This window comes from Pogoniulus pusillus, chromosome 4 (assembly GCF_015220805.1).
Source record: "Pogoniulus pusillus isolate bPogPus1 chromosome 4, bPogPus1.pri, whole genome shotgun sequence".
Taxonomy (NCBI): domain Eukaryota; kingdom Metazoa; phylum Chordata; class Aves; order Piciformes; family Lybiidae; genus Pogoniulus; species Pogoniulus pusillus.
The window spans coordinates 31,298,775-31,311,109 of NC_087267.1; the positions used below are offsets into that span (position 1 = coordinate 31,298,775).

At 38.3% G+C, this 12,335-nt stretch overlaps 1 protein-coding gene across 7 annotated transcripts in view; it reads right to left on the reverse strand.

Moving 5' to 3' along the window:
- The window catches only part of KIF21A (kinesin family member 21A), a 91,472-nt gene that overhangs the window by 56,513 nt on the left and 22,624 nt on the right, over nt 1–12,335 (reverse strand). For all 7 annotated transcript variants that reach the window (XM_064142473.1, XM_064142470.1, XM_064142469.1 and 4 more), the window contains exons 2-5: nt 4,254–4,476; nt 2,807–2,989; nt 1,449–1,598; nt 663–797 (exon numbers count right to left, since the gene is read on the reverse strand). In XM_064142473.1, the coding sequence (XP_063998543.1) occupies nt 663–797; nt 1,449–1,598; nt 2,807–2,989; nt 4,254–4,476 (691 nt within the window). The remainder of the gene's footprint in view (nt 1–662; nt 798–1,448; nt 1,599–2,806; nt 2,990–4,253; nt 4,477–12,335) is intronic.

Genomic DNA, 12,335 nt, shown 5'->3' on the forward strand with positions numbered 1-12,335 from the left:
ATGAAATTTTGATCCCCTCAGGCTACTACAGTTTTCAGTAAGATGGATTTATTCAGAATTCTCCTCTTGACAAGATAACACCAGCACAAACTAACAACTGAAGAGTCACATAGAAAGTCATCTACAGCACATCTCTGTGTGCATACCTAGTTTAGATTCCATGTTAAGCACATATATTTAACTACATATTTGTACTCTAAATATTTATCTATTTCATATACTAAGGCTCAGAACAAAATGTCTTTCTACTTCCTCTTTGTTGGATATCAAGACTTAACTGGACTATCCAAGTATTTTTAATTAGCTACTGCAAGACTGAATCCAGCAACTACTGAGACACTTAAAAACACTTTCCCAATTAAAGGTAAATTACATTTTAACTTCCATACTCGTGTATGTTGCAATGAAATTCTGAAGAAAACACTAGAGTTGAATGAGCAGGGTCATATAAAAAGCTGCAGTTTATGGTTGCCTCCAGCTACATGATGGTTACATATGCACAGATTAAATCAAATTATTATAATGCTTAGCAAATTCATCAAGCATGATGATGACTAGCACCTTTACAAAGTGGAATTCAAATAGCAGTCGCTGCCAGAACAAGACTTCAATAATCATTTTTCCAAATGGGAGTAAAGTTTAATAAGAGCAAAGATACATACAGTGTTAAATGCAGGGCAGACTCTGGTTTGACACAAGTGGATAGTAAAAATGGCATGTGATCGTGAGCTCTGGACATTCATCTGAGTGCTTGCAGTTGTTCGAGACAAAGCCCCCAGCTTCAAGCACTGCATCATCTAGAAAACAAACAAGAAGTACATTGGGTTGCTTGACAGTTACACAAAAAGTGTTCTTATAACACTTGTTTTACATATGAATAAGCTTTTTTTCTTTGCTATTATTTCAGATCCTACAGTCCAAAAACTACAACAGATTATTAATTAAGCAAACTACAAGTGTTTTTTGCAATTTCTGTGAGGAAACACTTAAATCTTTGTAGCCTTCTTTTTACTGTCTCTGGTAGTAAAATAGCCTGTGGCAAAATGCATAAAAAAAGCAGTGCATCATTTGTATTCAGATTTATCATCTACATGAACAGCAGTTTACCTCACATCGGTCATCATGCAAAGCTTTCCCGTTATAGAGAAAATAATATATATAAGATTTACACATCCCAATATTTACTCTCCCAGCAGAACTGTATTATTAGCAAAAGTCTACTTCTAGCCTTAAGTGGAAGTGGAATGTACTCTCTATCAAGCATTCAGAAGATTTAAGGCTTACAAAAACAAAAGAAAACAAGAAATTCAGCTAAATTCTACACTTAAGTTGTGTAACATGCAGACGTTACCAAACAATCTCTGTTTTTAACTGCCCATCAAAAAATATAGACAACATTTTTAGAATACACTTAATATGTCACAGAGTAATTTATTTTCAATTATCACCTCTGACTCTCCATTCACAGATCGGGTTGTAACACCCACTGTATAAATTCCTCCTGCTGAATCTTCATGTATTTTAATATTTGATTTTTTATTCTTTGCATCAATATCACGTGTGGTGTCAAACAGATCAAGAATTTCTTCATTGTAAAGCTGAGGAGAAAATAAGCAAAAAGAAAAATTTATTACTTTGGGGAATGAATTCCTCCAAAGATCAATAAATCTCTGCATGGCACAAAGAAAAAGTTCTAAAAAACAAAATATCAAAGCTCTGTAAAAAGGGTGCTGTGAAACAACCAAACTTAAGAGGACAACAGGATGATGAACTATGCAACTGCAAATTAAGTCACCTGCCCACCTTACTATTATGTCACCCAAAGCAGCACTAATCTCTACATCAGCAGATCTGGGAGAAAATTCTTTGATGGGACCAGGGAAGAGGAGGCACTCAATGCCAGTGGAATAAGTGGCAAAAGTTTCTGTAGCAGGCACCTGCTGTCTTCAGGTTTGACCTTGGCCTTTTCTTCTTTTGCTCATTGTGATGGTTTGGGTGTTCCCTGCCCCACACTTTAGAAGTCACCCAGACTAGACTCAGCTGGCTCCGGCACTTGAATGAAGCTTATTATTTACAGCTTAGCACAATATACAAGCAGATATTTACAGTATATACAGAAATAAACAAGGTAAAAGGTCATACAGAAACACAACTCCCCTTCCAGAAACCTGTGTCTCCAGGAGCTCCCAACCACCCCTTCACCCTCTGCCTTCGCCTCTCAACCTTACCCCAGTCACAAGGAAAAATGGAGGTTTGGCCAGGGGGGTTAGGAAGCAAAGTGGATTAGTGCGGGGGGAAAAAAAAGCAGAGAGAGGCTAGAGAGAAATGCAGCTCAGCCAGTTCCCCAGCAGAAGTGCCTTATCTATGTTTTGATTCTTATTCTTATATATCTCAGCAAGCCAATGAGTGAGGTAGTCATCAGCCTTGTCTTCCTTCCACAGCCTATAATCTAGTTCTCAGCAAAACATTCTAGCTAGGCTCAAACTAGCACACTCATTCAGATGAGTGCCCCCTCTAAACACCTCAAATTCATTCCACTTGCTCTCTCTGCCATCACACCTTTTCTCATCATCTCTCTCACACCTTCGTAATTCTATATCTCTTTCATTTTGATTAACTGTTCCTGCTCTGGAAGGAATTTAACATATAATAGTTTTTGTACAAAGGGCTTATTGAAGACACTAAGCAGAAAATAAAAATAACACAGCATGGTTTCTTGAACAGGGCTTTTTCACTTTGCTCCATACAATACATACAGTTTGGTGGCCCAGATTTAGTTACAACTTTCAAACACAATCACATTTACCTCTAAGAACTGTGCATTCACTTTAAAATCTGGAGGTGGAAGCCCTTGCTTAATAGCAGACTGTTTTTTTTCTTCAATACATCTGAAAAGATGCTTAACAGCACGTGATATAATGCCTTGTTCCTCTTCTGTTATGTTGACATCAAATCCAGTGCCCATGGTGTATGTTTTGCCAGCACCCGTCTGAATTGAAAAAGGAGTAATCAACAGAACACTTTAGTAGCACCAAATCACCAGAGAAACACAGTCTGTGAACACTAGTACTAGAGAGGGACTAAATTAGCCTGTCATCTTTAAAATATTCATATGCACAATAACAAGACATTTTGGAAGACAGATAAACAATACTAGTTGGACTACTACTAATTCACAGATCTCATGCAAAAAGGCATAACCTTGACCCTAAAAATTTCCTCTAAGCTGCTTACATCTGCCTTGAGCTATCATCTCTGAAGTCAAAAGTACAGTTCATATTTTCACCTGAGACTGCTACTTAAAGCATATATTTTGGAGGTAGCAGCAGCATTTGCAGTTCTTCACTGAAGCAGATCAAATTACTCCCTTAGTTATGAGGTCTGAATATCTCTGGTAGAATATTACCACTGTTTTCAATTTATAGACAGCATGGAAGAATACATGCAGTACCTTCACTAGAAAAATAATTTATAATGTGAAATTCTGTAGAAGGCAAGGTTATGGTTTTTTTCCCACTTAGTGGGCCAAGTTTAAGGCAAGGATAGTATCACATAACATATTAAACTGCACCTGCAAACTGCTTTGTTGCACTAGGACTAGAGTTCATCTATTTAACTTGAGATACAACATTTAACAGTGTTGAAATGCAACACCCAAGATCAAATTTTATTCAGTCCATTCCAAAAGGAATAGTCAGAAGACAACAACATATTCTCTACACTGTGCTCAGTGATATTTCAGCTTTGAGAAGTAAAAAAAAATGTGTTCTCTGGACTGAAATTGTGTTCTCTGTGAAAAGTTCCCTGACTTTAGAATCACATTTTTACATTTTGTCCATAGACAATGAGGCCTGAAGTTCCCAATAATCCCTTTGTAAAAAGTTTCCCTTTCATGAAAGCATCTCAAAAACATGCAAAGGGATGGATAATTGCTCAGAAAATCTCAGTGCAAGCTCTATCAACTGATTAAGTCACTAATTTGTATTGCTGCACTGGGGTGAATTCAGGAGTCGTATGGACTCAGGCTGTTTTCAGCATTACTATTAACTCAGATCTACTGCATTCACACATTTCTGTGTTTCAATTGCCACTGTGCACAGAATCAATAAAAACTCCTAACTGGTCTCCTACAGCATTTCATTCAAAATAAAACAACTACACTACAAACTAGGTTCATGCATTCCATAATTTAAAATAATGATGAGTTACAAGAAACCAAAAGAAATACTTTAACATCAAAGTGTAAAGCTTACTTGGCCATAAGCAAAGACAGTGGCATTATAGCCTTCAAAGCAACCTTCAATCAGTTTTTCTATACACTGTATATAGATCTCTTCTTGCTGTGAGTCGATGTTAAAGACATAATCGAAAGTGAAGGCCTTATCTTTTCCCAGGAACACTTGAGGTTCACCAGGTGTGACAGATGTACAAATATGGCATCCTTCGATCTTCTCTTTAGCTAGCTGTGGTCTAATCCTGTTTTGGAAGAGACAGAATGAGCTATTAGAAATTCTGGTCATCAGAAAGAGGAGCATACAAATGGTGAAATAAGAGTTCTGTAAAGAATTTTGACTGAAAACCAATAATTTTGCATTAAGCTTTCAGTCATCAGTGTTAGAATTCCACTCAAACTCTTCATGCAAATGATGTTATCTTCCCTTAAGGTTCACCTACCAACTTCAAGTTAACAACCTGTCTAAAATTCTGACTATTTCTATATGAACACCACACATGACCAAAGGTTAACTTGTGTGACTCATTCCAGACTTCAAAGTCAAGCTTCCCAATCTTATCAGACCTCTTCAAGCTTTCAGTGTAAGGCTGGATACATTTTTAATAGCAACAGAAATATGAATATGCAGGACAGCTTAAGTAATAATTTAGGAGCAAGGATTCCCAAAGACTACATAACCAATTAAATGAAAGCCTCCTTGCTACAAGAGCAAGGAGAAGACTCAACTTTCTTCTTTTGAGAGGAAAGGCACTTTGTCATAGCCAGAACACTTCTGTGAAATGTTTGGTGCCAGTGAAGCAGCATACCATCAGAGAAAAAACAAATAATTTCTAACCAGGTTACAAAGGTTCCAAAGATAAAAGAATGTCTTTTTTTTTTCATTACTGGAGTCAAATTCCATTTTTTTTCCTGTTCTGTTTCTGATAAACCACACTGTAGAACACAGACATCTCAGACTTGTCATATTCTATCATATTATGAGTTCTTCTGTATTTTTAATACTCTTGCAGTCTTGTAAAAATTGAATTCACATACTAGCTCCATGACTGAAGATGACTGTGGAAGTTCATGATTCATCTTATTTAATGGTTAACTAGTAGGAAGAAAAACTGTAATTAACAAATAATTTGGTTATACAATTTCCCTTTTAAGGAAGTGTTTTTCAAGTTCTCAAAGGAGCACCAAATTAAAGAGAAAATTTGCAGCCTAAAAGGCAAGGTACAAATATGTCTATACATAAGGGTGGAAAGAGCATCAGTTCAGCTACACACATAAAATATATCCCTTTCAGAAGAGACTAAGCCAGAACACTCCACTCCAAACACAAAACCTGCTCCAAAAATTAATGGAAGCATAAGGGCCCTAAGCTACCAACTGATCTGCTGTGGCTGTGCCAGTGCTTGATGATGCAGAGAAAACTAGTCTCTAACAGCTCTGAGTAGACTGCTGAGGACTAATTCAAATTATATCAGCGCACATACTTTAGTTCTAGTTACAAATTTAGTTTGGGAGTGGAGGGGCAAAGGGGAAAAAAAAAAATCATCACACCAGTGTGATGTGTCTTCATTACAATTTTTTCACCCAGGGATGCAGGGCAGGATTTTTCAGTTTGGGGGCTTGTTTTTATAAAGGTTTCACTGTATCTCACTGCATGACGCTAGTGAATAACCAGGAGTTTATTTTTAAGGCCTTTGGCACATTTAATTCCTTTATGGAAGGTTGATTAACAATCAAGCAGTACCTCCTTTGTCAGCACAGCCTCTAGTGTGGAGTGAAAGTTAAACAAACATTTCAAAAGCGTCATTAAAGGAAAGATTACATGATGTGATAAACAGGTATAAATATTCTACAAATAGTATTTGCATTTAAAGACACTGAGTGTGTAATATAGGTCACAGATCTTTTTTCTCTAATAACATAATCATTATCATAAGTTTTTTTTCCCTTAAAATAAGAATGCTAAAATTACTTCAGGATTTTGTAACCCTGCCCCTGGCAGAGTAGTTATCTTTAAGGTTCCTTTCAACCCAAGTCATTCTATGATTTACATGGCTCCTTCACTAACAGCTGACTTGATTCACTACCATGTGCCCAATAAACAAACCTTATGTAAATATACCTAAATTTGTAATAAAGTTACTTTCTTTTAAATGAAGACTTTGTAATAAAATAACTTATTTCTAGACAGAGAAAGCCTCCAAAAGGTAGATTAATCATATCTTTTCCTAAAAGGATTTTACACAACTGAAATGGACAAGTAAAACATTGTAGTATAACCTCTGTAACACTTAACATTTAGAAAAGTCAAACTCTGTAGGTTATTATTTTTTAATGACACAAAGTTGTATGGAGGCCAAGCTTCTTTTTTTCAGAGTAAATACTTTTTATTCTTTCACTAATCCAGTGCAGATTGCACAAGAGTAATCAATTGTTCTTACAAGGATGAACTCTGAGGGCTTCTAAAACTCCAGAGGTACTTCTGGTATTGTTTCCTAACACAGGAAAGCCTAGATTTTCAAAAATAATCAGAACAAAAAACATTTCCCATGAAGTAACAACTTGTGCATCCCCAAAACTGAATTTACCCCCCATTTTAAGAGACTTTTAGAACTAACTTGTAGAATGACTGTTGGCAACTTCAAAAAAAAAAAGTGGTTTTTTTTAATTTTTTTTTAACTTCAAAATTAATCTTCTACACTGAGGAATTGATGCAGTTAAGACAGGTACCAAATAATTTTCTCTATGCTTCTACTAACTGAAAGGCCACAGTGTAGCCACAAAGTAGTACAGCATGTGTAAAATATCAATGATTTGCATGCTAATTATTGCAGTGATGACAGGACTCCAAGGTGAGCAGTTTTCATGTCAGCCCATGGAGATTTCCCACGAGAACCCTCCCAGCTAGCTCCCTGCCTTGCAGCCAAGTAGCACCTCTAAGCAGTCTACCACTCTAAAACCCAACACAACATCAAACTGCAAGTGCCTTGGCATGTGACCATAATCAGCCCACAATACTATTCCAGAGACCAACTCAGCTGATGAATCTGTGTCACTGCTAGCAGCTTATTACTGGTGAAGTCACTTCCCCTGGCAGTCATGATGGTGTCCTTTCTACCCGATTTATCAGTAAATCTGAAGGTAGCATTAGGAGAAAAAGTAGTAGTTCACCAACACAATACAAAGGAAAAACAAAGCAAGACTCATCCCATGAGGAAAGCTTCACTCCAAAAGACAGACTAGACTCTTCTCATTTTGTAAATGCTCTTACACATTGCCACAGAGTTGGAAGGTAGCAACCAGAGAGAGATCAGGTTTGAAAGACATGTTCTAAAAAACAGAAAACAAAAGCCACACTCAATCTGAGATTGGCTCAAAGGACACTTCATGCTCTGAAATCTATACACCTGTCTTGATAAGTTTAACATCAAGCTAGCATGGTGATCTTAATGACTAAGCAATAAATGCCTCAGCTTCAACCTCATTTCTGGCTACTTATGAGCAGTATGAATAGATTAGCTGAACCTCACAGCTCTCAAAGTCTTACTCACTGTGGTCTAGAAAGTAATAGTGCTCATGCAAGTTAGATTCTGCTCCAGCAGTGACTATAGGAACATGTCCTCCATCTCCAGTCCAGACAGCAATTGGGAAAGCAACTTTTCCTTCTGCTTATACCCAGACGTTTTATATTCTCATGTCTTCATGTGGTCATGCCTGTCAAACCAGGCAGCACCCATGCTTTAAATGTGAAAGAGCTCATTTTGGCCATCTCTCCTTGCTCAGTTTCCAGCCTGGCAGTCTGCCACTGGTATTTTTCTCCAAGCTCATTTGACTTCATCCATTTTGTCTTTTAGGAAGTCAAACTCACTTGTTTTTCAGGCTACTCTCAATTATATACAGACAGGTGTTTTCTACCTATTTTCAATCACATCTCCTTACATGTGGCAACTTCCTAAACAACATTTGTATCCTTTGTATCCTTCCCTCTCCTCCTCTCCAAATCATGAGCACTCCCTACTCTTGTTTACATGTACTTTGCAGAGCCTCTGGGCCACACACGAAACTAAACCCCCTTAAATCTATTCTGCTTCAGCACACTGGGACATGCTGTGTAATTAGGAAGGCCTAAAATAGCCAGTGGTGGCACAGTACTGCACTGTATTGTACCAGAACTAATCTCTCAGTAGAATAAGTGCACAATGTCTCTGCTAAAAACGTTGTTGGCTGGAACAGATTCAGATAATACAGTTTAGGGACTACAGCAATCATCATAAAAAGCGTTATGCAAGATATCAGGCTTCCTAGAACAGAGTTCTGTTTAAACTAGACAATATCATAACATTCTTTTGAAAAACATCCCATTTTAATTCATTTCTAGGGATGGAACATTGTCCCAGTGATTTATTATTGTCATATATATAGGTAGATATACACACCCATGTACTCTTTTAGGCACCAAATAATTTTATCTTTCTTAGTTAAGAATGTCTCCTTTACCTGATTTTTCCACACACATCTATGATCATGTACTAAACAAAATGAGACAAGTGAATTTATTTTTTGCCTCTTCACATGAAGTATTGCAAGTTTATTCCACAAGGACAACTGTCACAAGATCACCACATACCTCCTAAGTACCTCTAAAGAACAGTAATAAGCAAGCAAGAACTTACAAGAGTTACTTATCAAGAGCAAAGCATCAAGTTATTCTTGGTTTATGGAATAGATTAATCTTTCTAATAGGAATAGCTAGTCAGAAGCTGAGTGCTAGAAAGAAAATACAATTACGAAGTCCCATGTAAAGTTCTCTTGCATTGAACTCTGCTGTGGGGAAAGGACTGTGCTCACCTTGCTCAGAAAAAGATTAATACAAACATCACTCAAACCATGTGCAGTCCTAAACAGGAAACAAGTAGATCTGTACATTCAAGATCCTTCAATACTCCCCTCTTCCCACACTAAGAAATTTGATACAATTAAGTTTCACACATAGATATATGAAATGTTAAATCCAAAGGGTACCTAATATTTAGTGACGTCTAAGAGACAATATAAACTAGGAAAGAAACAAACCGAACACTCTCCAAAATTAGAGAGGAAAAAAAGAAAACAAACCAAAACGACCTCCTGTAATTAGTTGGCCATCACAATCCCATTTCCATTCTACCACATTGCATTTAGGTTCACTGAAATTCCCAGTTAAACACACTCCTCCACAACAGGTGTCATTCCGCAGACACCTACTACTTCTGCTTGCATAAACTTCTTTGGATTTTTGCTAGCACACATCAGAAACTTGCTTGCTTATGTGATAGTTGCTAGCTCTAAATGACACAACCATAGCATCTGAATGCATCCATCTACCTGAAGGGACGTTTTAGCCAGGTGGGGGTTGGCCTCTCCTCCCAGGCAACCAGCAACAGAACAAGGGGACACAGTCTCAAGTTGTGCCGGGGGAATTATAGGCTGGGTGTTAGGAGGAAGTTCTTCACAGAGAGAGTGATTTCCCATTGGAATGGGCTGCCCAGGGAGGTGGTAGGGGCACCGTCCCTGGAGGTGTTCAAGGGCCATGGTCTAGTTGACTGGATAGGGCTGGGGGATAGGTTGGACTGGATGATCTTGGAGGTCTCTTCCAACCTGGTTGATTCTATGATCTAAACTAGTTGCTCAATAAATTAATTCTTTGCCTCTCTGTGAGGTTTAAAGACATCAAAGAGACTGGCATATGGCAAATACCAGGTCTATCTCATTAACAGAACAATACAGACACAGGAACAAGCTTTCCAGCTCATGCTAGCAACTGTCACCTGTCAACAGTTTCTGTTCTGCTGCTGGCAAGTCTTAGCTTAAAAAAAGCATACATTCATTGAGTTATCATTCAGTAACCTTTCCTATAGATATATTCTGCAATGTCCTCCTCAGCACTTTCAAAGAAGCTTTTGGTGGCCAGTGAAGTAAGTATGAGAACGGTTTTAGTAAGCTTTTACTCTGCTTTTTAACTCCAGAAACACATACCCACATCCTGTTTTTTCATAACAAAAAGGCATAAAAGCACTGTAAGTCAATGCCTCATCTTCTGGCTCATCTCCTAAAGAAATGCTGCAACAATTTGTATTCTAGCTCCACTGTCAGAACTAACCATATTACAAATTAAACTCAAACCCAATGTGCACAAATAATACCACATAGCAATCTCCCCCCAAGGTTAGCAGGGGGGTGTTCATCCCTTACTTTGTTACTGTAATTTTCAGGTAAAATCCAGATCACTTGTCTATGGCTTTTAAGTGCCAGTTAGGCAGTTGCCTCTCAGCAAGCCATACATACAGTGTGTTATTGGAAGTCCTTGATGGCCTTCAGGGTGAAATTGATTTGTTTCAGGAGCCTATGACAGCAGAAGAAACAAGCCTGCATATACTTTAATTACTGAATAAATCCATCCTTATAAACAAAAGCAAAGTGCAAACCAAAACCTTTGTAAAAGCATCACTTCTGCAGAAAGACCATTCTGGATGCCTTAATATTTAGTGGTATCATTTAATGCTATGACTTCATATTAATCACTAATATTACATGTACTGGTACTAAGATATAAAAAAAGACATGCAATACAGATATGCAAGTTACAATGATTGAGTTGCTTAGCAGACAAGCTGTGGCAACTGGCCACCCAGAGCTTCAAGTACTCCCCACCACCATAGGTCAGCTCTCTCCTTGTAAACCAGCTTGGCCTGCAAGAGGCATGGGCACAGGCCAGTCAGTCAGGATGAGCACTAGCATGCAACTACTGTAACTCAATCACTCTTATGTAAGATTTGGGCACTGCTCCCATCAATGTTTCTCTAAAGTTGCCATAGCTGCCATGATCTAGACTGCGCTCAGTGCTGCCAGCAGGTCTTATGTGTGCCCAGCACTCACAGAAGCTAGGCAGATTCTGTGTTACTCAGATTAAACTTAGACTAGCTCCCTATGGAAACACAGGTGAGGCTGATGTTTTTGCACATGTATCGATGCTTGCCTTTAGATAGCAGGAAACTTTGAGGCACATCCAGTAGTTATCTCAATGCAAGTCTGGCAATGCCAATAAACAAACTGATATTGAGAATAAAAACTCCCAGATAGCTCTTACACATAAAAAAAAAGTATTAAGGATCATTGCAGAAGCTAGAGCCTGACCTATGTGGTCCAGATTTTACTCTGAAGTGCTACTAAGATAACATCCTGATTTAAAAAAATAAAAGTCTCAGCATCCCCTCAAACCATGTGCAGCTAGTAAAAATGACCAATGTCCTTGCTTAAAACATCCAGCAAAATCAGCCACTAAATTACCAAACAGGCCCCCAGATACTAAATTTTGAAAAGCTAACTTGTTTTGCTGCAGACAAAAGCCACCACATGCTGAATATTTTGTTGCAGTGCTGCAGACTGTCAACTCCAGCATCCACATTATGAGAAGACAGCAAATGGAAAACTTACAAATTAGATTGAGGAAATATACCAGTGCTGTAACTAGATTTGTCCAGTTGTTCTGCTCTACACTCAAACTCTACCTCTTCAGCTGCTGCTTTATTTTTAAACACAAATTTAATTTCATAGAACAATTATACATCTCAGCAGCTTGCATCAAATCAGCTCATTATCCATTAACTGTTTGTGCTGGGGATTACATTTGCAGTGTCAGGCTGAGGCAGTTCTGCAGGCTGCTGCTTTTGCTTGGTCCCTGAAGCAGTGTACAACAGCAGCATCTCTGGGCAGCCATCACAGCTAACCAGAACACAGTTTAGCAGTGTGCTTTCAGAATAATTCTTGTGCAATTCTGTAACAGCCTAGCAGGCTGCACAACACAGATGGCATCCTCACACTGACAGGCACAGCCCTATGCTTTCGCCAAGAAAAGAAAGCTCAGGCAGGGCAAAGGCCCAAGCCTTCCCTGACATGCTCCCTTCCCCAGCCCAGAGAAGGGCTAAAAAGACCCTCCAGTAGACCTAGTAGACCTTTGGCATCTCTCCTTACAATGTGAACGATTGCTTTGATCCAAAACTCCTCCTTGTGGACTAATTTACTTTCTAGTGAGGAAATCCACAGCCTGAGAACAATTTGACTACTG